General features: G+C 37.1%; 1 protein-coding gene across 9 annotated transcripts in view; it reads left to right on the top strand.

The window, feature by feature from the left end:
* The window catches only part of LOC5564565 (tyrosine-protein kinase Fer), a 212,270-nt gene that overhangs the window by 52,444 nt on the left and 134,179 nt on the right, over positions 1-25,647 (top strand). For 6 of the 9 annotated variants that reach the window (XM_021837843.1, XM_021837842.1, XM_021837839.1 and 3 more), the window contains 2 exons: positions 13,704-14,181; positions 14,825-15,187. In XM_021837843.1, coding sequence (XP_021693535.1) covers positions 14,992-15,187 — 196 coding nt within the window. In that variant the 5' untranslated portion in view covers positions 13,704-14,181; positions 14,825-14,991. Of the gene's footprint in view, positions 1-13,703; positions 14,250-14,821; positions 15,188-25,647 lie in introns of all 9 variants that reach the window. The other 3 variants (XM_021837841.1, XM_021837847.1, XM_021837840.1) reach the window with 2 other exon arrangements.

The raw sequence follows: 25,647 nt of genomic DNA, 5'->3' as shown, positions 1-25,647 counted from the left end.
GCGTTATTAATTTCTGCTGACTTTCCAATACTAGCATCTCTAGCCATTAAGTAGAAACAATGTTTTTTTTTTATGAAAATGAAAGCAAATTTTCTCAGGAATAAAAAAAATATTAACTGGAAAAAGTTTTCCACAAATTTTTTCACCGTTGAGAAAATTCGTAAAGAAAAGCCGGAAAAACTATGCTCTTACTTAATCCGGTAGAGGCTCCTGAAGTTCTTCGGAAGGTGTTTCCTGATATGTATTTATCGATTAGTTCGTATTAGAGATTTTCAGAATAGCATTTCGGAAGCTTCCAAGAAAGGCTTTTACAAAAAAAAGGTTTTCAGAAAAATGATTGGGCGAGAAATTCAAAGAGTTTGCCCAAAAAGGGGTTCAAAAACTTCGAACCCTCAAAATACTTCGGGAGATTTTATGAGCTTCTCTATACTCCAGAGACTCTGCAGAGATTCTCAACTAACAGATGGGATTTTCCTAGACTACGTAGGTATTTAGGATTTTCTGTAATTTGAAAAAAGCTTCTGGAACATATCACGCTATGTCTAAACCAGCAGATTATGCGAATCGAATGTACCTCGGATTTTTTCCGCTAGAGTTCAGTATTTGGGTTATATTTTCATAATCGAAAGGATTTAAAATATTCCATCGGTGAAATTTTGATTTTTTCCACTTTTTAGGTATTTTTTTCATATAAAGACTATGAAAATCAATGAAAATCACGTTTTCCTATACTTTTCAGCCCATACAAAATGTATGGGAAAATTTTCACCGATGGAATATTTTGAAACCTTTCGATTATGAAAATATAACCCAAATACTGAACTCTAGCGGAAAAAATCCGAGGTACAATCAATTCGCATAATCTGCTGGTTTAGACATAGCGTGATATCCACGAAAAACACAAGGAGATTTCAGAAAAAAAGCTTCTGATAATTTCTAGATCAGTCTTGTGGCCTACTAGAAAATCCCAGTCAATTGCTATGGTAGGCTATCTGATGACATATAACCGTGGCATGTGAACTTCCGTTGAAGGATTTTGAATAGCTTCAAAAGGAGCTTGTGAATTGTTTCAGCGCTTTTTTCAACTTCAAAAATACGCATCCAAAGACTTCTTAAGGTGATTATAAAACGAAGCCAAACTTTGAATTTTCAAGTGCACAAGACGAGAGAATCTGACAACAGTTTGCGTTGAAACCCAATCAAATTACTAGCTTGCTGGTGGTGACCACTGGGATAGATTTTCTACGCGTAGCGCTGTTTCGTTCTCAAGTGTTGTGCTCTTGAAAATTTGAGGTGGTGCTTCGTTCTTTAATCACCTTAAGAAGGTATCCGGGAACGTAAAGAAGAAAAAAATCCAGAATTCTGGAAACTTTTAATTGCGGCTGTTGGATACTTGAAGAAGAGACCTTTGGAGACTTTTCAATTCAGATATAATCCTGAAGAGGCTTCTGAACTCTTTTGAAAGAAATCCAAGTAGATTTCCCTTGATATTGAGAAAAGGCTTCCGGGGACTTTCATCAATGAATTTTAGCATATGCTTTTAATGTCACCAGAGAATGTTTCTAGAGGTGTGTATGAACTTATCGGGAAGACTTCTGGACAGAAGCAGTTTCTGAAAAAAAAATTCAGAATTTTGAAGAACTTCAGTTGAGGCTTTCGAAGACTCTCGTATGGAGACCGGCAACAGAGACATCTGGAGACTTTTCAATTCTGATGACACCCAGAAGCCTCTTCTGACTATTGACAAATGCTCCAGGTGACTTCTTGAAACTACTTTTGGAGACATTCAAAGAGATTTAACTTGATGTTTTGAAAAGACTTCTAGAGACGTTCATCAATGACTGTTAGTACATGCTTTCAATGACGCTAGAGAATGCTTCTAAAGGCTTCTATAAACTTCTCGGGAAGGCTCCTGGTGACACCTAGGAGACTTCCAGCAAATATTTTCGAAGATTTGTTAAAGCCGGTTTTGGAGTCGATAACATGTAGTTTTCTGAACATTCAGAACACTTCTTTTTTTTTACATACAAAGGTATCGACCATTCCCAGCTCAAGAACAATAAAGCTGCTGGTAAGGATGGTATCGGAGCTGAACTCATAAAGATGGGTCCGGAGAGGCTGGCCATTTGTCTGCACCGGCTGATAGGCACAATCTGGGAAACAGAACAGCTACCGGAGGAGTGGAAGGAAGGGGTAATCTGCCCCATCTACAAGAAAGGCGACAAGTTAGACTGTGAGAACTTTCGAGCGATCACCATTCTAAATGCGGCCTACAAAGTATTATCCCAGATCATCTTCCGTCGTTTGTCACCCGTAGTAAACGAGTTCGTGGGAAGTTATCAAGCCGGCTTCGTTGACGGCCGATCGACAACGGACCAGATCTTTACTGTACGGCAAATCCTCCAAAAATGTCGTGAATACCAGGTCTCAACGCATCACCTTTTCATCGATTTCAAGGCGGCATACGACAGTATCGACCGCGTAGAGCTATGGAAAATCATGGACGAGAACAGCTTTCCCGGGAAGCTCACGAGACTAATAAGAGCGACGATGGAAGGTGTGCAAAATTGTGTGAAGGTTTCAGGCGAACACTCCAGTTCGTTTGGATCCCACCGGGGACTACGACAAGGTGATGGACTTTCGTGCCTGTTGTTCAATATTGCGCTAGAAGGTGTTATGCGGAGAGCCGGGCTTAACAGCCGGGGTACGATTTTTACGAGATCCAGTCAATTTGTTTGCTTCGCGGATGATATGGACATCGTCGGCCGAACATTTGAAAAGGTGGCAGACCTGTACACCCGCCTGAAACGCGAGGCAGCAAAAGTTGGACTGCTGGTGAATGCGGCCAAGACAAAGTACATGCTAGCTGGTGGGGCCGAGCGCGACAGGGCTCGCCTAGGTAGCAGTGTTACGATAGACGGGGATACGTTCGAGGTGGTCGACGAGTTCGTCTACCTTGGATCCTTGCTGACGGCTGACAATAACGTTAGCCGTGAAATACGGAGGCGCATCATCAGTGGAAGTCGGGCCTACAATGGCCTCCAAAAGAAGCTGCGGTCAAAAAAGATTCACGCCCGCACCAAATGTACCATGTACAAAACGCTCATAAGGCCGGTAGTCCTCTACGGGCATGAAACGTGGACGATGCTCGAGGAGGACCTGCAAGCACTTGGAGTCTTCGAACGTCGGGTGCTTAGGACGATCTTCGGCGGTGTGCAGGAGAACGGTGTGTGGCGGCGAAGGATGAACCACGAGCTCGCCCATCTCTACGGCGAACCCAGTATCCAGAAGGTGGCCAAAGCTGGAAGGATACGATGGGCAGGGCATGTTGCAAGAATGCCGGACAGCAACCCTGCAAAGATGGTGTTCGCTTCGGATCCGGTTGGTACAAGAAGGCGTGGAGCGCAGCGAGCTAGGTGGGCGGATCAAGTGCGTATCGATTTGGCGAGCGTGGGGCAGAACCGAGGATGGAGAGATGCGGCCACGAACCGAGTATTGTGGCGTGAAATTGTTGATTCAGTGTTATCTGTGTAGATGTTAACTAAATAAATGAATGAAATGTATCGACCGTGATAATTCTCAAAACACACCCAAGCCGTTCCCATAGGGGACGTTAGCCATAAGGAAGTGACGTTTCAAGTAATACTGTTTCATATGGTATGCCCTCTTCAACATCTAATCCAATTTCTCTCGCCGTTCCCTTACGGTACCTATCCATCTAGTATTCATTGCTTTCTTCTCCATGCTCCCTCTTACTTCGAGCAAAATAGACCGATATGCCGATAAATAAATTCAGAACACCTTTTTTGAGATTTTCGATGAAAGCTTTTAGAAATATCCCCAAGATGCATCTGTAGAGTTCAAGTTGAAGCTTTTGGTGGGACTTCAAAAGAGGTTTCTGAAGACTTCTATGATGGTTTGGATGCAGTTTCGGAAATAGAAGCTTCTGGAAGCTTAAAAGACACTTCTAGAGAGTACCAGCAAAGGCTTTCGGAGACATGTTGGTGATGGTTACTGAGACATCCAGAACGAACTTTTTGGGACAATCTAAAATACATCTGAAGATTTCAGATGAACGCTTCTGATGATTTTGAGTGTATGCTCCAGATGGCGATCAATGAGATTTCTAAGGGCTTATAAGAAAACCAATAATGTATCTGAAGACTTTCAATACAAGCTGAAATAGTATTTTTAATAGAAACTTTTGTTGACTCTTAGTAGACACTTTAAAGACTTTTACAGAGGTTTTCGAAGCCTTTTATGGGTTTGAGATAAGGTACCGTGGGGTAATTGGATACAGAAAAATCAAAAGTCAACTTCATTGTTATGTACAGCTATCGTGAATAATGCAATTCAAACTTTTTTCTGTGGATGACAAATGAGGGACTAATATTCTTCAAATCGTCATTTATTTCCATTTTTCTGATTGTTATGTATTCAGTACGAGGGACTTGAAAATTTGCGCCAAATGTCTACTTGCCCCACCATGGTGGGGTAAGTGGATCACCAATAACAAACTTTTGTTCTCAAAACAAATGTGGTGTAATAATGTATAGTAAGAATGGTATTACTATTGATCTTGTAATGAGTGCTAGTAATGTTACATTTTAATACTTTGAAATTAAAAAGTATCTTTATTTAATCAAGATATATGTATATACATATATTATACATTGATTCCCACTAATTCGAACAAAAAATATATTGTAGCTAGAATAATTTGAAAAAAAATCATTCATTTATACACGTAAGTTATATAGAAGTATTGTAGGATTATTCCTAACGATGTTTTATAAAAACACTTGTAGTTTAAAAATATTAGTTACATTTACTTTTGAATAACAAGCTGAAATCCTTTTATTCTATTTATGAATAAATTTGTATCATCTATCTAGAACAATTTATATGGTCATATGAGGTACGATTATATGCTTTCAATAGGAAAATTTGTATATTTCGCTCTTCTACAACTCAGCTTAGATAAACCACGGAAAGTTTCGTGTAAATTTTAAAATTATTATTGTTATATACCAGAAATGATAAAAAAAAACTTTTAGGTGGATTAATTTAAATTTTGATCCACTTACCCCACCCCATTGAAAAGTAGGGGTAAGTGTACCATGTAGAATATATCTGTATTTATTTATAAAAATCACATATTTTTCATTGTGATTCATTCAATTAGAACTGAAATGCTCACCACGTGTCAAAAAACCTAATAGTATTTGACTTAAGACAGAGATACAGTGGATTTTTGATTGATGGAAAACAATTTTCAAAATAATTAATTTTTGAAGCTAACAAGTTTGCTTGTGTTAGTGTACGTGCAGTACTAGTTTTGCAATAGTATCAGTGTGGGCATAAGAATATAACCTCAAACGAAGCAATGGTGCAAAAACATTCAGCATATTTAAGTATTAATGCTTAATATTGACGAATGATCCACTTACCCCACTGATACACTTCCCCCACTGTACCATACTTCTAAAACACCATCAAATGTGGTTTTCCTCGAGAGTTCTACCAATGCACAGTGAGAAAATCGGGCTCCAAAACGCGACTAAATGCAATATCTCAGCTGGGTAACGGTTCCAGGAAATGATTTTGGACATTCTAGATCGGAAAAAGGCTGCTGAATCGATTGGTGGCGGTCCCATTGACCGGAGACTTCGCCCTGGCCACCTAGAGCCCTGGAATCATCCTGAGTTACTTACAGCAAGTAGAATTAATGGAACTGAAATGAGCTGTCATGATTACGTTTTGCTGCGAAGCCGCACACGAAAATATTCTTACATGGGGGATTTAGTGAAATGAATGATTGACCGTTATGGCCATTTTATGGTTCCGGAGCAAACCCGGAACATCCGTAAAATTGGAAATATTAAAAAAATATATTCTGATAGTTCCTTTGTCTCTTGTTTGTTATAAATAAGTATTCTTACAATTCGTATTCAATAATGTGAATGTTTGCCCATTACGGCCATTTTATGATTCCGGAATTAACCCGGAACATCCGAAAAAATGGAAATACTGAAAAAAAAAAAATATTTTCTGATAGTTCCTTTGCCTCTTGTTTGTTAGAAAGAAGTACTCTTACAATTCGTATTTAGTAATCTGAATGTTTGACCATTACGGCCATTTTATGTTTCCGGAACTAACCCGGAACATCTGTAAAATTTTCCATATTGAAAAAAAAAAGATTATTTATATGTTCCTTGTTGATTAAAATTAAGTATTCTAACATATTGGATTTAGTGATATGGATGTTTGATCACTTTGACCATCTTATGGTTCCGTAATTAACCCGGAACATCCGTAAAATTGAAAAAAATGTTCTGATAGTTTCTATGTTCCATATTAGTTTTAATTAAGTATTCTAAAATGTCGAAATAAGTTATATGAATGTTTGACCATAATGGTCATTTTATGATTCCTAAACTAACCCGGAACAACCGTAAATACTCCATATTGGAAAAAAATCTGACAGTTCAGGAAGAATGCTAAGAGAAATCTTTGAAAGAACTCCTGGAAGGTTTCCTGGAATAATTCCTGAAGAAACTTCAGGAGAATCCCTGAAGGAACCCCTAGAAAAACAACTGGAGAAATTCATAAAGTAAAATCTCTGGAGGAACTTGAAGAAATCCTTTGAGGGATTCAAGGAAGAATTCCTGGAAGAACTCCTATGGGATCTCTAGCGGAACTCATTTAAGAATCTCTCATGAAGGAGGAATCGCTGGAGAAGCTCCTGAAGGAATTTCTTAAGGGACTCCTGGAGTAATTCCCGAAGTAAATCCTGAAGGAAAATAACTCTGAAGGAATTCCCGAAGGAACTCCTGGAGGAATATTTGGAGTAATATTCAAAAGAATACTTGGAGGAACTCCTGGAGGAATTTCCGAAGAACCTCCTGGAGGAATTCATGAAAGAACTCCAGGAGGAATTCCTGAACGAACTCCTGGAGAAATTCATGAAAGAATTTCTGAAGGTATTACTAAAGGAATTCCTGGACAAAATCATGGAGATACTCCTGGAGGAAACTCCAGAAGGAACTCTAGAAAAAAGGAACTTCTTAGGGAATTTCTTGAGGAACTGGATGAATTCCTGAATGAAATCTTGGTAAAATTCCTGAAGGATATATATATATATATATATATATATATATATATATATATATATATATATATATATATATATATATATATATATATATATATATATATATATATATATATATATGTATATATATATATATATATATATATATATATATATATATTTTTTTTTTTTTTTGTTATTTGAACTCCTGGAGGAATTGAATTCCTTAAGGAACTCTTGGACGTATTACCGGAGAAACACCTGGAGGAATTTCCACTTGTAGGAATTCCTAAAGTAACTTTTGGAAAAATTCCTGAAAGAACCCCTGAAAGAAATTCCTGAGAAATACCTGAAGAAACTCCAGTAGAAATTCCTGAAGCTGATCCGGGAGGAATTCCTGAAAATAACCCTGAAGAAATTCCCGAAGGAACTCCTCCAGGAATATTTGGAGTAAAATTTGAAGGAATATCTGGAGGAACTCCTGGAGGAATTTCCGAACAACCTCCAGACGGAATTTCTGAAAGAACTCCTGGAAAAATCCTGAAGAATTCCTGGAGGAATCCCTAGGAAACATCCGGAGGAATTCCCGAAGGGTTTCCTACAGGAAGTCTTGGAGGAATTCTTGAACGAACTCCCTGATGGAATACGTGTAGGATGTACTGAAGTAAATCATCGAAGATTTCCTCAAAGATTTCTTGGAGTAAATCCTGAAGGAACTCCTGGAAAAATTCTTGAAAGAAATCATGGATGAATTCCTGGAGGAATTGTTGAAGGAAACCCTGGATGATTTCCTGAAAGATCTTCTGGAGGAATTCCTGAATTCCTGGATGAATACCTGGAGGAACTCCTGGACTAATCTCAGAAGAAACTCTTTCAGGAATTCTTGGAGAAACTACTGTAGATATAACTGAAGGAACTCCGTGATGAATTCCTGGAGATACTGCTGGAAAGGCTCCTGAAGGTACTCTTGGAGTAATACCTGAAGGAACTTCTTAAGGAATTCCTGTAGAAACTTCTGAGGTAGCTCTTGAGGTATTACAGAAGAAACACCTGGAGAATTTCTGGGGGTATTCCGGAAGAAAATCCTGGAGTAATTCCTGAAGAAATTCCTGAAGTAAATTCTTGAAAATTTTCTGAAAGATTTCCTGGAGTAATTCCTGAAGGAACTCCTGGAAGAATTATCGAAGGAATTCATGGCGGAATTTCTGAAGGAGTTTTTGAAGGAAACTCTGGAGGATTTCCTGAAAGATCTGCTAGAGGATTTTCTGAAAACGCTCATGGAGGAATTCTTGAAGATACTTCTGGAAGATTTTCTTGAATGAACTCTTGGAGGAATCCTAAAAAAACTTCTGTCAGAATTCCTGATTCATATGAATTATCAGTTTTTTTTTTCAATGTGGAAAATTTTACAGATGTTATGCGACCATCGAGGTATCCATAAAAAAAACACAACTCTCGATTACTTTTTCAAATCGACGTAAGTAACTTTTATACGGTTTTGAGAAAATTAATTAGGAAAATTCACAATCTATCTTCTAAAACTGTTTTAAAATGAATCACCTTTTTAACATTTTTTTGCCGTGTACTTCACTCAAATTTTGCATGCACTCAGCTCACGTTCAAAAACTAGGTAGTTTCTATTATTTCCCACAAAAATAATTATAAGAAAATGATAAGCCGTTTCATTCAGTTACTTTCGACGTTTTTCTACCAGTGTAAAATCGGCTCAAGTAGTGTTTTGTTTTGATTCGTGGTTAAGTCACTTTGTCTCTCCATACAGCGGGGCGGCGAAAGGAGTGGTTAGGTTGCGAAAGTTGAAAATGTTACTTTCGTCGTTTTGTAAATCCGGAAATTAAACGTTCTAAAAGTGAAAAGTTGAGTTGGTACAGAGCGGTACGTGTAGAATTCCGCCTGCTTAACACGTAGGATCGATAAAGTAAGTTTGTATACTTTTTTGACTTGAGTCTGTATGAATAAGTTTTCGAGAACTATTGCTATGGTTCGATATCGACATACGGAATATCGAGTGAGGGAGACATGACTGTATATGAAAAAGTACTTCTCTAATCCAGACGAGATAATTTTAATTGGAAGCATGCTGCATATATTATTTTTCTCATCTACTGTGACCATGTATGTCAATTGGAGTATGATAAATCCATAACTGATATAAAACATATGGACGATCAGGTTTTTTTTTCAATATGGAAAATGTTCCGGGTTAGTTCAGGAACCATAAACATTCATATCACTAAATCCAATATGTTAGAATACTTAATTTTAATCAACAAGGAACATATAAATAATCTTTTTTTTTTTTTTCAATATGGAAAATTTTACAGATTTTCCGGGTTAGTTCCGGAACCATAAAATGGCCGTAATGGTCAAACATTCAGATTACTAAATACGAATTGTAAGAGTACTTATTTCTAACAAACAAGAGACAAAGGAACTATCAGAAAATATTTTTTTTTTTTTCAGTATTTCCATTTTTTCGGATGTTCCGGGTTAATTCCGGAATCATAAAATGGCCGTAATGGGCAAACATTCACATTATTGAATACGAATTGTAAGAATACTTATTTATAACAAACAAGAGACAAAGGAACTATCAGAATATATTTTTTTAATATTTCCAATTTTACGGATGTTCCGGGTTTGCTCCGGAACCATAAAATGGCCATAACGGTCAATCATTCATTTCACTAAATCCCCCATGTAAGAATATTTTCGTGTGCGGCTTCGCAGCAAAACGTAATCATGACCGCTCATTTCAGTTCCATTAATTCTACTTGCTGTAAGGAACTCAGGATGATTCCAGGGCTCTAGGTGGCCAGGGCGAAGTCTCCGGTCAATGGGACCGCCACCAATCGATTCAGCAGCCTTTTTCCGATCTAGAATGGCCAAAATCATTTCCTGGAACCGTTACCCAGCTGAGATATTGCATTTAGTCGCGTTTTGGAGCCCGATTTTCTCACTGTGCAATGTTTCAAACAAGGCAAAAGGCTACTTCTATAATACTTCAAAGGACGTCAGGGAAAGGCTTCTGCAGACTTCTAACCAGAGACATACAGAAAAGTATTGAGGAGCTTCCAGAAGATTTTCAGTCTTTCAAATAGCGCTTTACTGCTTTACTTAACGTTCAATTTATGTTTTGTAACTTCTAGATAAGGCTCGTACCTATTGAAGAAAAACTTGAAAAAGAAGATTTTTTTGAGGCGTGTAGTAACCGCTTAAGATTCCATGTTGTGAACATGACCGATATTTTATTTACAGTTACTGATCCCTCTGGAAGGGCTCTCAGATCAAATTGATAGAAGATGATTCATGTGCATTCTGTTCAAGTATAAAATTTAGTTTCGTTTTTAGGCCGCACGGGACGTTATTATAATCACCCTATCCATTTAAAGAAGCAAATCTCAAGTACTACTCAATATATCGATACGAAAAAAGTATCACTATATTCTATATATGTAGTGTATAACCCATTTAATTTTCAGTGAATTGGTGAATTCTTAGAAGCGAAACTTCCGGCAGAAGCAATGAAGAAATTCAATATAAACTATTGAGCACGTCTAGAAGAGTCTTTTGAAGGCTTCCGAAAACACTAATAGAGACTTTCAGTATCTGCTGGCAGGAAGGAAGGCTGAAACACTTCCGAACAATATTTCAAGAGATTTTCAAAAGAGGCTTTGGAAGACTTTCAGAAAGGACTTCTGCAGACTTTTGCGATAGGTCTCTGAAGTCTAACTTCAGAGTAAGAACAAGTTTTTAAATTTCCAAAAGAAGCTACAAAAGCCTTTCAGGTGCGGCTTCTGGAAGTTTTTTGAAGGCACTCAGAAATATCATCTGAAGGCTTCTATAAGAAATGTTTGGCAAGTTTTGACTTTCGTTAGACTTCCTGTAGTACGTTTTGTGGGGCATTTTTGGAAGGCTTTTAGAACAGGAATCAGGATTCCAGAAGAGGATTATAGAAACATACACAAGTGGCTTCTGAAAACGTACACAAGCTAATACAAAATCGGATTCTAGAGACGCCAATGCGAGATTTTTAGAAAAGACGTTGTAAATTCCTGGATGCTTGGATCGTACAGAAAGTGGTGCTTTGGCAGTTGGTTTTTGATATCAACTGGAAAAAAACTTATAGCAGAAGCGTCGGAAGACTTTCGAAAAAGGTTTCAGTACACCTTAAAAAAGATATTGGACAGATTTAGAAAAAGTCGACAGACTTTCGTAGACTTCTTGAAGCGAAATTAAAAGATATTCAGATGTACTTTTCTCTACATTAGACTGGCCCATAAACAAAAACGGGGCACCCCTTAGATATGTGCCTTAGAGTAAGAAAAAAGCTCTCTCAAAATTTCAACTCATTTGGTTACTCCCCCAGCTGGCGCATTCAATTCGAAGTTTGTATGGAATATTTGTTTCAAATATATTGAAAATTGACCCTATGCCACTGTTTCGTTCCGTAGACTAGTAAATCGCGTTCAATTGAGCCCAGAATGACAAATTCACTAGTTGATACTCTAATGAACATAGATGCAGAAGGTTGTATCTTGTTTTATGCTCATTTTAATTAACCTACATTATTCAGAAAAGGCTTTTGGATACATGGAATTGTAGCATCCTTAAGAAAAGCTTGGATGACTTTAAAGGGGGTTTCTAAAGCCTTAAAGAGATTTCAGATTTTTAGAAGAGACATTCTCGCTGAAACCAGGCCGTCATTGGCACACATCGTTAGAATTTCAATTTTATGTTACTGATTGCTAGTATATGCTGAAACTCGTCGTTTAGGCTTTCTCAAATTGGTGGACCTCTCGTACGCCAGCTAGTTCCCTTGAATACATAGCAAACTTAGTGGCATCGTATAAAGGAAGAATATAGCTTTTATTTGAAGCTGAAAATTTTGTGGCGGCCATCTTTAATTTCGTCAGAAAAACTTTTTTTCATCATCAGTGCACCGCTCGTTTTGAATTTTGAGACCACTATCAGAAAGCTGTGACTAAACTTAGAAAGATAGACTACAAAAACTAGATTAGCAATGGTATTTACCCTATGAAATGAAAGATTTTCTAAATCATGTTCTACGATTTTGGGGAGTGCAATAAGTGCCAACAAGAAAGAAACAAGTTTACAATCGTTGATGTTTTTTTTAGAGTCTAGTTCTACTTATTCTACTACCTAAATTCAAGATAACGTCAAAATCCGAGATGGCCGCCAGAATTTTCTTCACCTGAATTAATACTCTTATTTTTCACTTGACTCAAAGAAAGATTTCTTGAAGTGGATATCAGAAATATCAGACAATGCTTCTTGTAAGCTTTTGGGAACATCCTAACAAAACTACTGGATATTTCAAGTAGCAGCTCCTGATTACTTTCGGTAGCAGCTTCTGATGACTTTAAGGTGAAGATGAATCGAAGCCAAACCTTAAATTTTCAAGAGCACAAATCTGGAGAAGCGAACGCCCGTTTGAGCTGAAAACCTAATCGATTAGTCACTAGCTGGTGGCGACCAACCGATAAGGTTTTCAGCTCAAACGGATGTTTGATTCTCCAGATCCGTGCTCTTGAAAATTTGAACTTTGGCTTCGATTCATCTTCACCTTAAAGGAGGTTTGTAGAGGTTTTTTAAGAAACATTTTTTGGAAACTTATATAAGTGATTTCTTGAGATATACAGCAAATGATTCCATCAAATTTTGTTAACACGAGGACACTTCTGGATATTTTCAACAGCAGCTTCTGACGATGACTTATCCTAAATATTGCTGATCAATTTCACAATCATCTAAAAAAAATGCCGACATTTGGCACACTCTGAAAAGGCTTCTGTGAACATTCGATGTAGGCTTTTGAAGATATATCCAAAAAACTTCTGGAGACATTCAGTGAAAGAATATAATGAACTTAAAAGAGATTTAGTCTTCTACGAGGATTTTGCAGGCATCTTAAGGACTTTCAACAATCAACTTTTTATTTTCAGATCGATATTTCAAGTCTGATGAATGTTTTGAATAATAAACATATTTTGAATTAATGTTTTGTAAAGAAAACAGATGGGCTTTTCAAATATAACAATACCATTGGCATTGACTTTATATTTTGTCTATACAAAAAAAAAACAGGAAAATTATTTTAAGATTTTAATCGAAAGATGAAATTCAGATGTCTCTGAAGCTCTCTTAATGCTATCATTTTTCTTACCCTTCAGATGTTTCAATAATTGACCACTGGTCACTAACCAGAAGACCTTGATTCTTGGCTCTATTATGAGCTAATGTTGATACCTAAAAATTGAATGAATTATCTATAAACTTTATAATAAAAAATCGGTTTTGTAAAGCCTTACACATAATTGAGCCTATAAACATTCTATGAATTAAAAATAAAAAGATGCTGGAATTGTCACTACTTTTTTGCTGTTGGTACGTGCATAGATAACTCCAATCCAAAAAAAAACTCCAATCACTACCGATAATACTCCCCCCAGGCAATTGGGGCCGCATTCAGCAACTATTGCGCAATTTGCGAATAGCGACGACTGACTGACCGAGTTGGCGAAGAATTTCCATGCTAATCACATCTTTTTTTGTTTCCCTTTCTCCGCAGGTTTCCGTCCACCAAACCCATCAGCCTAGTGGCCAATTCGGACCCGATCTGTGTCCCCTGGGGGCCATTATCAGTCGGTGTGCAAAAATCTCCGCGCAACACGCAAAAAACTGCTCCAAAGTCGCAGTAGTCGTGGCCGCAAATGCGTGCGCCGGGGAATTGAAGCCGCATCAAGAAACAACGAAAAATGCAATTTGTCGTTTGATCGATGTGTGACAGGAATAAGCGATGACCGAAAGGCGACACGTTTATTAGCTTTTCGAGAGTGGCTCCGAACTCCGCAAAACCGAAACCACGAAACGAAAAAAAAAAATGCCCGTTTCTGTGTGAACGTCGAAAAGTGAAAGACCGCGCGCGGCTCACGCTTTCACTGTCCATTTTTGGTCGCAGTTGCGGTTGATCGAGTGCGGGCTTACGACGACGACGAAGCGATACTGTTCTGGGGGCCGACTTGGATTGGTGCTTTGATATCTACCGTGTAGGTGACAGGTTTCGCTGTTTTCCGGTCGCACGTCGCAACTCGCAGTTGCGATCCGGACCGAGCGTGTAAGAGGAAGAATTAGAAGTGAACGGCGGGCGACGGGCAAAGTAGGCGCTGGAAGCATCAACACGGTGTGGGTGAAGGCGTTATCAATGAAAAAAAAAACTTCATCCATTGGGCATCCATTATTCGTAAAATATAGTATGGAAGAATCATCTTCGAAAAATTGGGAATAGTCCAAAGAGGGAATTAAAGGTAATCATGATTTGAAATTGGGTTATTTCGAAGAAATATTCACATGATACAAAATATTGTTCAATTTTATTTTAATTATATTTTTTGTCCAGAAGCCCGAGATAAAACGGCCGGAAAATGTACACTCTAGTCCAAAACCGCCAAATCAAGATTACTTCCGTAAAGAGGGTAATTTGAATGTTTTTCAAATTTACGTAGATGATGCACGAATATCATGTCTTTTGAGTGGTGGTGTCGAATTGGTGAACTTTTTCCCATTAATAACGGTTTCAAACACACCGTGATCAAAAGCTGCTTCATCGGAGTGAGCGCGCTTTACCGTCATCTGCCTTGTGCGACAATTTTATATTGTGCTGTGATCGTAATATTTATTGTGTTTCAGCAGTGACGTAATCAAAAAAAAAATAAGAAGAAGATCCTATATCGATATAGTGGTGGAAGATAGTGTGTGCACATCTGCACCGGGTGAAGGTATTGTGGAAGTCTTGCTAAAGTCACCCGAGGAAGTGTGTTGAATGTGATTGCCGCAGGGATTTTGAACACGCCGTACAAATGGGTTTTTCGTCGGCGCTACAGGGGAGGGCAGCGCACGAAGCGCTGCTCAACCGCCAGGAAGCCGAGCTCAAGCTGCTCGACACGATGAAACGCTGCATGATACAGAAGAGCAAGTGCGACAAAGAGTACGCCGCGTCGCTGGTTGCCGTGACCCAGCAGGGTCTCAAGATCGACCGCAGCGATGATCTCCAGGGTAAGTGCGATTTGTGACGTAATACGTCATCTTTGCCGAATTCTTCATGTCACTCTAATGTCTGAACAGACTTGAATGCTTGTAATTTGCGTCAACTCCAAAAACTTGTCCCGACCGTTTGTCAGATTTTTAGAGCGTAGATTTGATTAACACTAGGGTGGATGTATCCTAAGTAGAAGTGGTCGGTTGCCTAACGGCTACTGTTTCAGCTTTCTAAGCAGAAGGTCCTGAGTTCAATCTCAGTTCCTTCCCTTACATTGAAAAAAAAAAACCTGTACGTTGACCAAACGGAATAATATTCTCACTAACAACATACAACTTTCCGTGATATCTATGAGAGGATGCAGAGTACATTTCTCTGCTACTCTCTTAAAAAGGAATTCAAATTATCATCCTTTCTCACTTCCCAGTTTTCGAAAGAACGTGGTCAGGACAGCTTTCGACTGTTGGATAATGTGTCAATCTAATTTAAAAGTCTAGAGTTGACTTTGATTACTAACGGGATAGAGGCAAGAAACATATGATTGCAAACAATAAATTGTAATATCACATCTGGTCATTGCAGAATTCGTTCTCATTTGATTTAGAAGCACGATCAAAGCAAGCGAAGAAAAATTACCCATCTGTAGCGGTCCATGATCGGCTACAAGTTTGATAAATAAGAGTAGACTTACGCTACAAGACTTACGCAACAAGTTCGATAAATAAGAGTAGCGAACGAGAGCCCCAAATATATGATAAAATCATTTTTTTCTCGCTTGTTTACCATTGGGGATAAGTGTTTTATTTTACTGGATAAATAATCCCCAAACATCCTATAGCAAAAGCGTCCCCCAGATTTGAACCTTGTTTGGAGGGGTTTTATCACTGCTATCCCCTCGAACTAATCAGAGCTATAGCAGTGTACGATAAACAGGCTCTCATGATGTGCTGCAAATCATGATTGTTACAAAAAGCGATCTCTCAATTTTCTCGAAGTCAATCCCTAGAATACACTTAAAAATAGTTACACTGACAAAAAACGGTAAGACAGAATCGAATTCAGCAAATTATATCTACGGAATTTGTAGATTTGTAGAAAATCTTCAGTTCGGTATATCTACGGAATTCACCGTCGATCTGGCATAGTTGAATGGTACAACCTGTTATCCAATAAAGCAGGTAACCAAATATCGTCTCATTTCGGACGAAACAACCTGTTCGACCGAACGGTTTAAGTTCACACGCACACATAAAATCACTGCTGACGGATGCCTTTGCCTACTGCGTGAACTGTGAAATTCAATTCGAGCGACGGATGTGTTCAGCGTAAACAAAACAAAGTAAGCGCGCCATGAAACTGAGCCACTGACTACTGAGAGTGATATCTGTTAGCAATATGTTGATTTTCCGACACTTTTTTCTTCTGTCGCGTTCTAAACCGGAAAAGTTGGTTAGATTATAATTAGCTCTCGTCTCTCTCTCTCTGTCGTCGAATGGTGGTGAATGTGAATTGAATCTAGTTCGACGGCTCGCTTTCAGAGATTGCCAAATGTTTCCGTCACTGACTGCAATGTCAAGCTGGACTCGCCTAACATGTGATGTGGGAGAACGCCATGTCGTTATGGATTTATGTTTATTTTCGGTTTCAAACGGGGCAGAACTGGACGACGGAGAGGCAAGAGGGCTAATTTGTAGAAATGAATCAATCATTTTAATTTTGGTGTTCGATGTTTGGAAAATTGTGATTAAGTGAGTGCAGAGATTTATTGGTTCAGTATGGCGCCCAATATGGGCGCCAACGATTGTATGATTCTTTGAATATTTGGATATTTCGTTGAGCATAAGTATAAAACAATGTTATAACTTAAAATTATAAATCCCTTTTCGTACCGTTATTCAAAACTGACCACGAATTTCTGCAGAATTTTCTTAAAAATCTTAATTATTACCAGATATAAATCAAAGCATTCAGTGTCAAATACGTTAACAATCATTCAAACATTCTACAGATATTCCTCCAAAATTTCACCAATAGAAGTATTATCTATTATTCTTTATTATTCTCCATTCCATCTCCTCTTATGATTCTATGAATGATATCCTCATTCAATATCTCCTCTTATGACGATGATTTCATCAATCCCTCCATTTTGCTTAAGGTGAAACATTTCGGAATCCAGAGATGGCCGTCACAAAGGCCAATTTGTACCCCTACTAACGTTTTCAAAAGCAAACGTTCCTGATCTTCTTATATTAAGCTTTCTGATTGCTTGAACTTGAGCTTGATTGGTCGCCCGTGGTTGCTACTCCAGTATCGCCAGATCAGCTGCACTTACACAAGGAACCTACTGGATGAATGTTTGGGATTAACAGACACCCTCAATGTAGAAGTGCTGGTGATCTTCTATTTTTATGCTATGAAATATACAACTTTAAAGTACGAGGGAAGGGACGGACCTGGAATTGAACCCATGACCTTCTGCTTATGAAGCAGAAGCGGTAGCCATCAGACCACCAACCCCGTCTTTTTGTATTAAGTTTTCTGCTAGTGCACAAAGTCAAAATAAAACGTATATTGTTGGATGCCTGCTTCGCGAGATTAGCGACTTTGAAGTTTTAGCGCAATTTTAGAAGTTTGATTCCAAACTGTTTCACCTTAAAATGTTACTAGACCAGATATAAGTGATTATAAACATGTTAACAGCACGATATGACGTCTGCTTGTAAACTATTTTCTTAGTATGGAGTGATTTTCAATTTAGTGTGCACTACTCCAAAAATTTCTGATTTATTTTTTGGATTTCTCTGAGTATATTTCTTAGTAGAAATACATTGAACTTCTAAAAACTCTGAGGATTTTTTTCTTGAAATCATAAAAAATGCACTCAGATTTCCTTAATGGACAAGGCTGGTAGCGAGTCACTTTTTAGTGAATTGGTCACTTTTTTGAAGCCAGTCACTTTAAAGTCTCTTTTTTGAAGCCATTGCACTTTTTCTTCAAAAAGCCACTTTTTTCAACAAATAACACGTCAACATTTCCCTCCCATTCCCAAATTGACTTGCATTCGGACGCAGCCGGCGCCGGTATTGTTTGCTATAATAATGAGAGCACCAGTACTTACACATTGAAGATGTTACTGATCCTGAGTAGCATCTGTTGGTTCCCTGTGTAAGTACAGCTGTTCTTGCAATAACGGAGTAGCAACTGCGGGCGGTCAATCATGCTCATGCTCATGCTCAAAAAGCCATTTTTTTTCTACTATTTTGAGCTAAATTTAAAAAAAAATAATGGATCGGCCTTTTTTCAAAACATAAGGCATGAATTCATGACTATTATACTAACATTTCTTGCAAAGACTCCTCTGCACACTACTCCAAAGACTTCTGTAGTATTTTTTTTTGGATTTCTCTGAGTATATTTCTTAGTAGAAATACATTGAACTTCAAAAATGTTTGAGAATTATTTTTTCCTTGAAAGCATCCAAAAATGCACTCAGATTTCCTTAATGGATTGTCTTAGAATCAACCAAAAAATATTCCAAGTTTTTCGTTCAAATGTCATCTATTTTCGTGTCTTGGGATATCGTCAAGAATTTACTCTCACCGCTTAGCGAATACATAACGGATTCCAATAATATTTTGTCAGTATACTGGTACACATATTTGGTTTCTAAAAGTGGAGTTAATCCGGTGAGTCACTGGGTTAAGTTGGGTGAAAAAGGCTATGTTTTGGGACATGTCAAGCTGTCTTTATTTGTTTGCAATGACATTCATTCATTTTGATTAGCATTAATCATTAGGATCTTATATTCAACATTATAAATGAAGAGGTTTACACCATTTCGAATGTACCGGATGTGGCCACTCGGACTTAATGCCTTGAGAACTGGCTATGGTTTTGATGGATACTAAACCGTTTCAATTCTTGAAAGCTAGAGATCAAACAGAATGTTGGCTAAAATGCATGAAGATATATTTAGATACAAATTAGCCAGAGATATTTAGATACAAATAAGCCACTTTAATCGTAAGTTTGAGGCATTCTTGTGACCCGAAATTGGTCATTTGTAGGGTCAATCAACTACGGGACACATGGTTATCCAATTCATTCATTTCTCAAATGGACCCGACATCCTTTGACCACTTATAGAAGCTAGATATGTGTACTAGAGTACTGACAAAAAAAAAGTTGAAATCCGTTAATTATTCACTGAGCGATGAGAGTTTTTCTTTCACTCAGGCCTATATGGGTTATTAAGAAGATAATTCTTTTTCTTCTTAATATTCCTGACGTTACGTCCCTACTGGAACCGAGCCAGATACTCAGCTTTATTGGTCATAAATCCAGGTTATTAAATAGGAATTTTCTTTTATAATGCGATTTCTGACAACAGAATAATTCTTCGACATATCTTTGAATTCAGTAATAATGAATAAATAAATTCAATAAATGAAAACCGTCCAAAAACATTAATTGTATTAAACAAACATTTTTTTTTTAATATGCATTGTTGTTCATTGAATGAAGTTTATAGATTGCGCGTCGGGACATTAGTAAGTCTTGTGGTAATTTCTGTAGTTTTAACGTAAAACATTGACAAAAGTGCATTAATTCAGAAGGGAAATTTAAATTTTGAAGCAAAAAAACATCCTTGATTTTCTGAGCTATAAAGTATCGTTTTAAGTACCGCCCAACATGCATGTGAAAAATAGCGAGATTGAAAGATGAGAGGCAGGTTTTATGTTAATGTGGACGTAATGCCGAAACGCAAGTATATTATTTCGAGGTTGTAAAATCCGGCGGCCATCTTGGATTTCGACGCCATCTTGGTTTTTAGCAGTTGAATGATTTCTTACCATCTCAGTGCTCATCATGTTAAAAAATCAATCAGATTCTATTTTTCTTATCTTATCTCAGCTGTTCAACTGATTGTTCAGTTCTATCGATGGTTTTAGACCAAATAAATGAAAGAAAAATTTTCAACTCGAAGATATGCAGAAGAATCATTCAGGTAGCAAATAAGCGTCAAAAAATTATATTTGATAATTTGTTTTCAAAACTAATTAAGCTGAGGGGCTGGCTCTGTTCCAGTAGGGACGTAACGTCAGGAAAAAGAAGAACAAGAAGAAGAATAAGTGTAACGGTAGCATTAAAATTCAACATGTTGAGTGCTATCAAGGTGAAAACTCATTCTACTACCTAAAAACAAGATGGCGTCAAAATCCAAGATGGCCGCCAGATTTTTTCACTCACAATAATACTCCTATTCATCATCTGTCTCAAATAATTCACCAACGATTGAAAACTTGTTTCTTTGTTAAACAAAAAATGATGTTTGCATTGATTGCACTCGCCATATACGTCAAAACCGTAGAACATGATTTAGAAAATCGTTCATATCATAGGGTAAATACCATTGCTCACCTAGTTTTTGTAGCCTATCTTACGCATTTTTTCCTCAGCTTTCTGTTTGTTATCTCAGAATTCAAAACTAACGGTGCGCTAATGGTGAAAAATCGATTTTTCTATCAAAATTTAAGATGGCGGCCAGATTCAAAATGACCGTTAAAAAATTTTTCGAGTTTAAATGAAAGCTATATCCTTTCTCTATACACTGCCACTAAGTTTGCTATGTGTTCCAAGCGAAATATGAGACATATCCCGTGAAGAAATACCCAAGATTTATCGAAAAATGGGCTTTTACGCAAACTGTTCAGCTAGCTGGCGTACGAGAAAACAGAAAGGACCACCCTTAAGTTTTATCGAAAACTAGCGATCAGTGACATAAAATTGGAATTCTAACGATGGGTTCCGATGGCGGCCTGGTTTCAGCGAGAATTGCTCATTATAAATTCCTGCAAGATTATCTTCACCGTAATCCTTACAGAGATTTTTCTATGAATTCTACTAAGGATTTCGCCAGAGATTTCTTTGAGAACTCCTCTTTGAGTTCCTCAAGGAAAAACTTTTGATCGTTACTAGATTTTTTAGACCGGTTGCGACAGGGCTCCTGGAGTACCTTCAGCAATTCCTCCATGAACTCTGTCAAGTGTTCCTCCAAAGATTATTTCGAGCATATCTGCAGGATTCTTCTTGAGATTTTGCAAGGAGTTACTCCAGTGATTTCTCCATAGGTTCCTCCAGTATAATCTTTACTGGGATTCACAGGCGACTCGTAACCTCACTTTTTACCTGTTCTACAAATCTAAAAATGAATAATTTGGCAAATTTAGTTTATGAAACACAAAGTAAATGGTTGTAATCTTCCTTTCTAACAAAGCTCTACTTGTTAGATGCTAATTTGTTGCTAAAAATTCAGAATTTGTGATCGTAGCACAGGTAAATTTAGGGTTAGGGAATCGCCACTGCTGGGATTCCTTTGGGAATTTAGACAAATATTTCTCCGGGATCTTTTCAAGCAATTATTCTAGGGAGTGCTCTAGGGTTTAGCGATTTCTTCAAGAATTCTTCAAACCGAATTTAGTACTATACCATTTAATTCCACTAGAGTTTGTATCTTTCAACAGATACGTGTATTTCGACCTCAACTGTAAGGTCGTCTTCAGTGTCGTGTACTACACTCGACTTCAAACGTTTTCTTCAAACGTTTTCTCCCGATTCGTATAAAGCTTTCTCCAGAAATCTTTCCACAGACTCCTCTAAAGGTTCCACCAGGAAAATCTCTACAAAAAATCTTGGCTTTATCCAGTAATTCCTCCAGGGGTCTTAAGGAATTACTCCTGTTATATCTACAGAAATTATAAATTCGTCCAAGCATACTTGCAGAAATTTCCAGAGGTAGACCTCTCAAGATTCCTATATGGATTCCAGCAGAAATTTATTCAGATGTTCTGCCAGAGATTCTACAACAAATTATTTCAAAATTTTTCTTCAAGAATTATTCCAGGGATTAGGCAACAAAATCGCTGCATGAATCACTCCAAACATTTTTCCAATTAATCCTCCAGGAAATTTTTCCAGAGATTAGTTATTGACCTCCAAAAATTCTTGTACAAATTTCTTCCCTCATGAGTTTCAATCAAGGATTTCATCAGAAATTACCCTTAAAGTGCCTCCAAGGATTCCTTCAAGATTTTTTTTTTACATGAATTGCTCGAAGAACTTCTTTACTGAAGAAGTTTTTGAAAGCCTTTGGATAAATTCCTGGAGGAATCGCTGGAGAAATTCTATGACTCATTCCTGGAGAAACCTCTAGAAAAATTTCATGAAGAAATCCTTTCAATGATTGTCAAAAAAAAGTTGTACAATATTTAATGAATGGGGCTTGCGATTAGCTAATTTGTATCAATGTGCACAGATCGGGAGCTCAGAACATAAAAGTCAATAACTGTGCCGGTCACAGTCTTACAATCATCGGGCAGGAATGTTAGTTAGACAACTATTAATGCTAGAGACCGAGTATCTCTCTGCATGGGAAAGGATATTGGAATAGTGCGTAGAGATCTGGGAGTCACCTTTGTTAGATGATATAATCAATTCTTGGAAGAAATCCTGAAAGAATCATTGATGAAATTCTAGTCTTTTTTTTTTTTTTTTTTTTTTTTTTTATTTCTTTATTAGTATCATTCCAAACATTACATTCATTATTTCTTATATCTAGGTGTTCTGTGTTATTAGACAACACTATCATCCTAATTTGGTAAAACAAATCTAAGATTTTATTAACATTTTGTTAACAACATATTACATTTCATTTGCCGTAGCAGTTCAGATTTTTTACAGGTGAGTTGATTTCACCTGCTTATAAGAGAAAAAAAAGTTTTTAATATACTTAACCTAACTTAACCTAAACATATAACGCATTAATCGTGGCAATAGTAGATTGTAACGATTTTTGCCTGAAATTATTGATTATTTTATTTGACATTTGTTCCAATGTTTCAACATTGGATATCCTATGTAACTCATTGGTACTATACCAGGGAGGAAGCCTCAGAATCATTTTCAAAATTTTATTTTGAATTCTCTGCAGAGCTTTCTTCCTGGTATTACAACAGCTAGTCCATATTGGTACAGCATACAACATGGCTGGCCTGAAAATTTGTTTGAATATCAAAAGCTTGTTCTTAAGACAAAGTTTTGATTTTCTATTAATAAGGGGATAGAGACATTTTACATATTTGTTACATTTGGCTTGAATGCCCTCAATGTGATTTTTGAAAGTTAAATTCTTATCTAGCATGAGTCCTAGATACTTAACTTCATCTGACCAATTTATTGGAACCCCTCTCATCGTGACAACATGTCTACTTGAAGGTTTCAAATAAAGAGCTTTTGGTTTATGTGGGAATATTATTAGTTGAGTTTTGGAAGCATTAGGAGAAATCTTCCATTTTTGCAAGTATGAAGAAAAAATATCCAAACTTTTTTGCAATCGACTACAGATGACACGCAGGCTTCGTCCTTTGGCGGAGAGGCCTGTGTCATCCGCAAACAAAGATTTTTGACATCCCTGAGGTAACTCAGGTAAGTCAGATGTGAAAATATTGTATAATATTGGTCCCAAAATGCTGCCTTGGGGAACACCAGCTCTTACAGGAAGTCTTTCAGATCTGGAGTTCTGATAATTAACCTGAAGTGTACGATTTGACAGATAACTTTGAATTATTCTAACAATGTATGTTGGAAAATTAAAATTTTTCAATTTTACAATCAAACCTTCATGCCAAACACTGTCGAATGCTTTTTCTATGTCTAGAAGAGCAAGACCAGTAGAGTAGCCTTCAGATTTGTTGGAACGGATCAAATTTGTTACACGTAAAAGTTGATGAGTAGTCGAATGTCCATGGCGGAATCCGAACTGTTCATTGGCAAAAATTGAATTCTCGTTGATGTGGGCCATCATTCTGTTCAAAATAACCTTTTCAAAAAGTTTACTGATGGAGGAAAGCAAACTGATTGGACGATAGCTAGAAGCTTCTGCAGGATTTTTGTCTGGTTTTAAAATTGGAACAACCTTAGCATTTTTCCATTTGTCAGGAAAATATGCTAATTGAAAACATTTGTTAAATATATCAACTAAAAATGATAAGCTACTTTCTGGAAGTTTCTTGATGAGGATGTAGAAAATTCCATCATCGCCAGGAGCTTTCATATTTTTGAATTTTTTAATAATAGTTCTCACTTCTTCCAAATCAGTCTCCCAGGAATTTTCGAAAACGTTCTCTTGATTGAGAATATTTTCGAACTCCTGAGTAACTTCATTTTCAATTGGACTAGTAAGTCCTAAATTAAAATTGTGCGCACTTTCAAACTGCATAGCAAGTTTTTGAGCTTTTTCGCAATTAGTTAGTAATAATTTGTTTTCCTCTTTCAATGCCGGTATAGGCTTCTGAGGTTTTTTCAAGATTTTAGATAATTTCCAAAAGGGCTTAGAGCCGGGGTCCAATTGAGAAATTTTATTTTCAAAATTTTTGTTTCTTAAATCTGCAAAACGTTTCTTGATTTCTTTCTGCAAATCCTGCCATATAATTTTCATAGCAGGATCACGAGTGCGTTGAAATTGCCTTCTCCTCACGTTTTTAAGACGGATCAAGAGTTTAAGATCATCGTCTATAATCACGGATTCAAATTTTACTTCACATTTTGGAATTGCAATGTTTCTGGCTTCAACAATGGAATTTGTTAAAGTTTCAAGAGCATTGTCAATATCAATTTTAGTTTCTAAAGAAATGTTAACATCAAGATTAGAGTCAACATACGTTTCATATATATTCCAGTCGGCTCGTAAATAATTGAAAGTGGAGCTGATAGGATTGAGAATCGCTTCATGCGATATTTGAAATGTAACAGGGACATGATCAGAATCAAAATCAGCATGAGTAACTAATTGGCTACAAAGATGACTAGAGTCGGTTAAGACCAAGTCAATCGTAGATGGATTTCTAGAAGAGGAAAAACATGTAGGGCTATCAGGGTATTGAATTGAGAAATATCCTGAAGAGCACTCATCAAATAAAATTCTGCCGTTGGAATTACTTTGAGAATTATTCCATGACCGATGTTTGGCATTAAAGTCACCAATGACAAAAAATTTTGACTTATTGCGAGTTAATTTTCGCAAGTCAGTTTGAAGCCAATTAACTTGCTGTCCAGAGCATTGAAAAGGCAAATAGGCAGCTATGAAAGTATATTTACCAAACTGTGTTTCAACAGAAACACCTAAAGTTTCAAAAACTTTAGTTTCAAATGACGAAAACAGTTGATGTTTTATACGCCTATGAATGATGATTGCAACTCCCCCACATGCCCCATCAAGTCGATCATTACGATAAACAAAAAAGTTAGGATCTTTTTTAAATTTGGATCCAGGTTTTAAATAAGTTTCGGTAATAACTGCTATATGCACGTTATTAGCTGTAAGAAAATTAAACAGCTCGTCCTCTTTACCATTCAGAGAACGAGCATTCCAATTTAAAATATTTAAATTATTATTTGGATCCATTAGAAAAACGTA

Source organism: Aedes aegypti, chromosome 1 (genome assembly GCF_002204515.2).
Source record: "Aedes aegypti strain LVP_AGWG chromosome 1, AaegL5.0 Primary Assembly, whole genome shotgun sequence".
In the NCBI taxonomy this organism is placed as follows: domain Eukaryota; kingdom Metazoa; phylum Arthropoda; class Insecta; order Diptera; family Culicidae; genus Aedes; species Aedes aegypti.
Note: the sequence above shows the minus strand (reverse complement) of the source record. Positions and strands in the feature narration are given on the sequence as shown.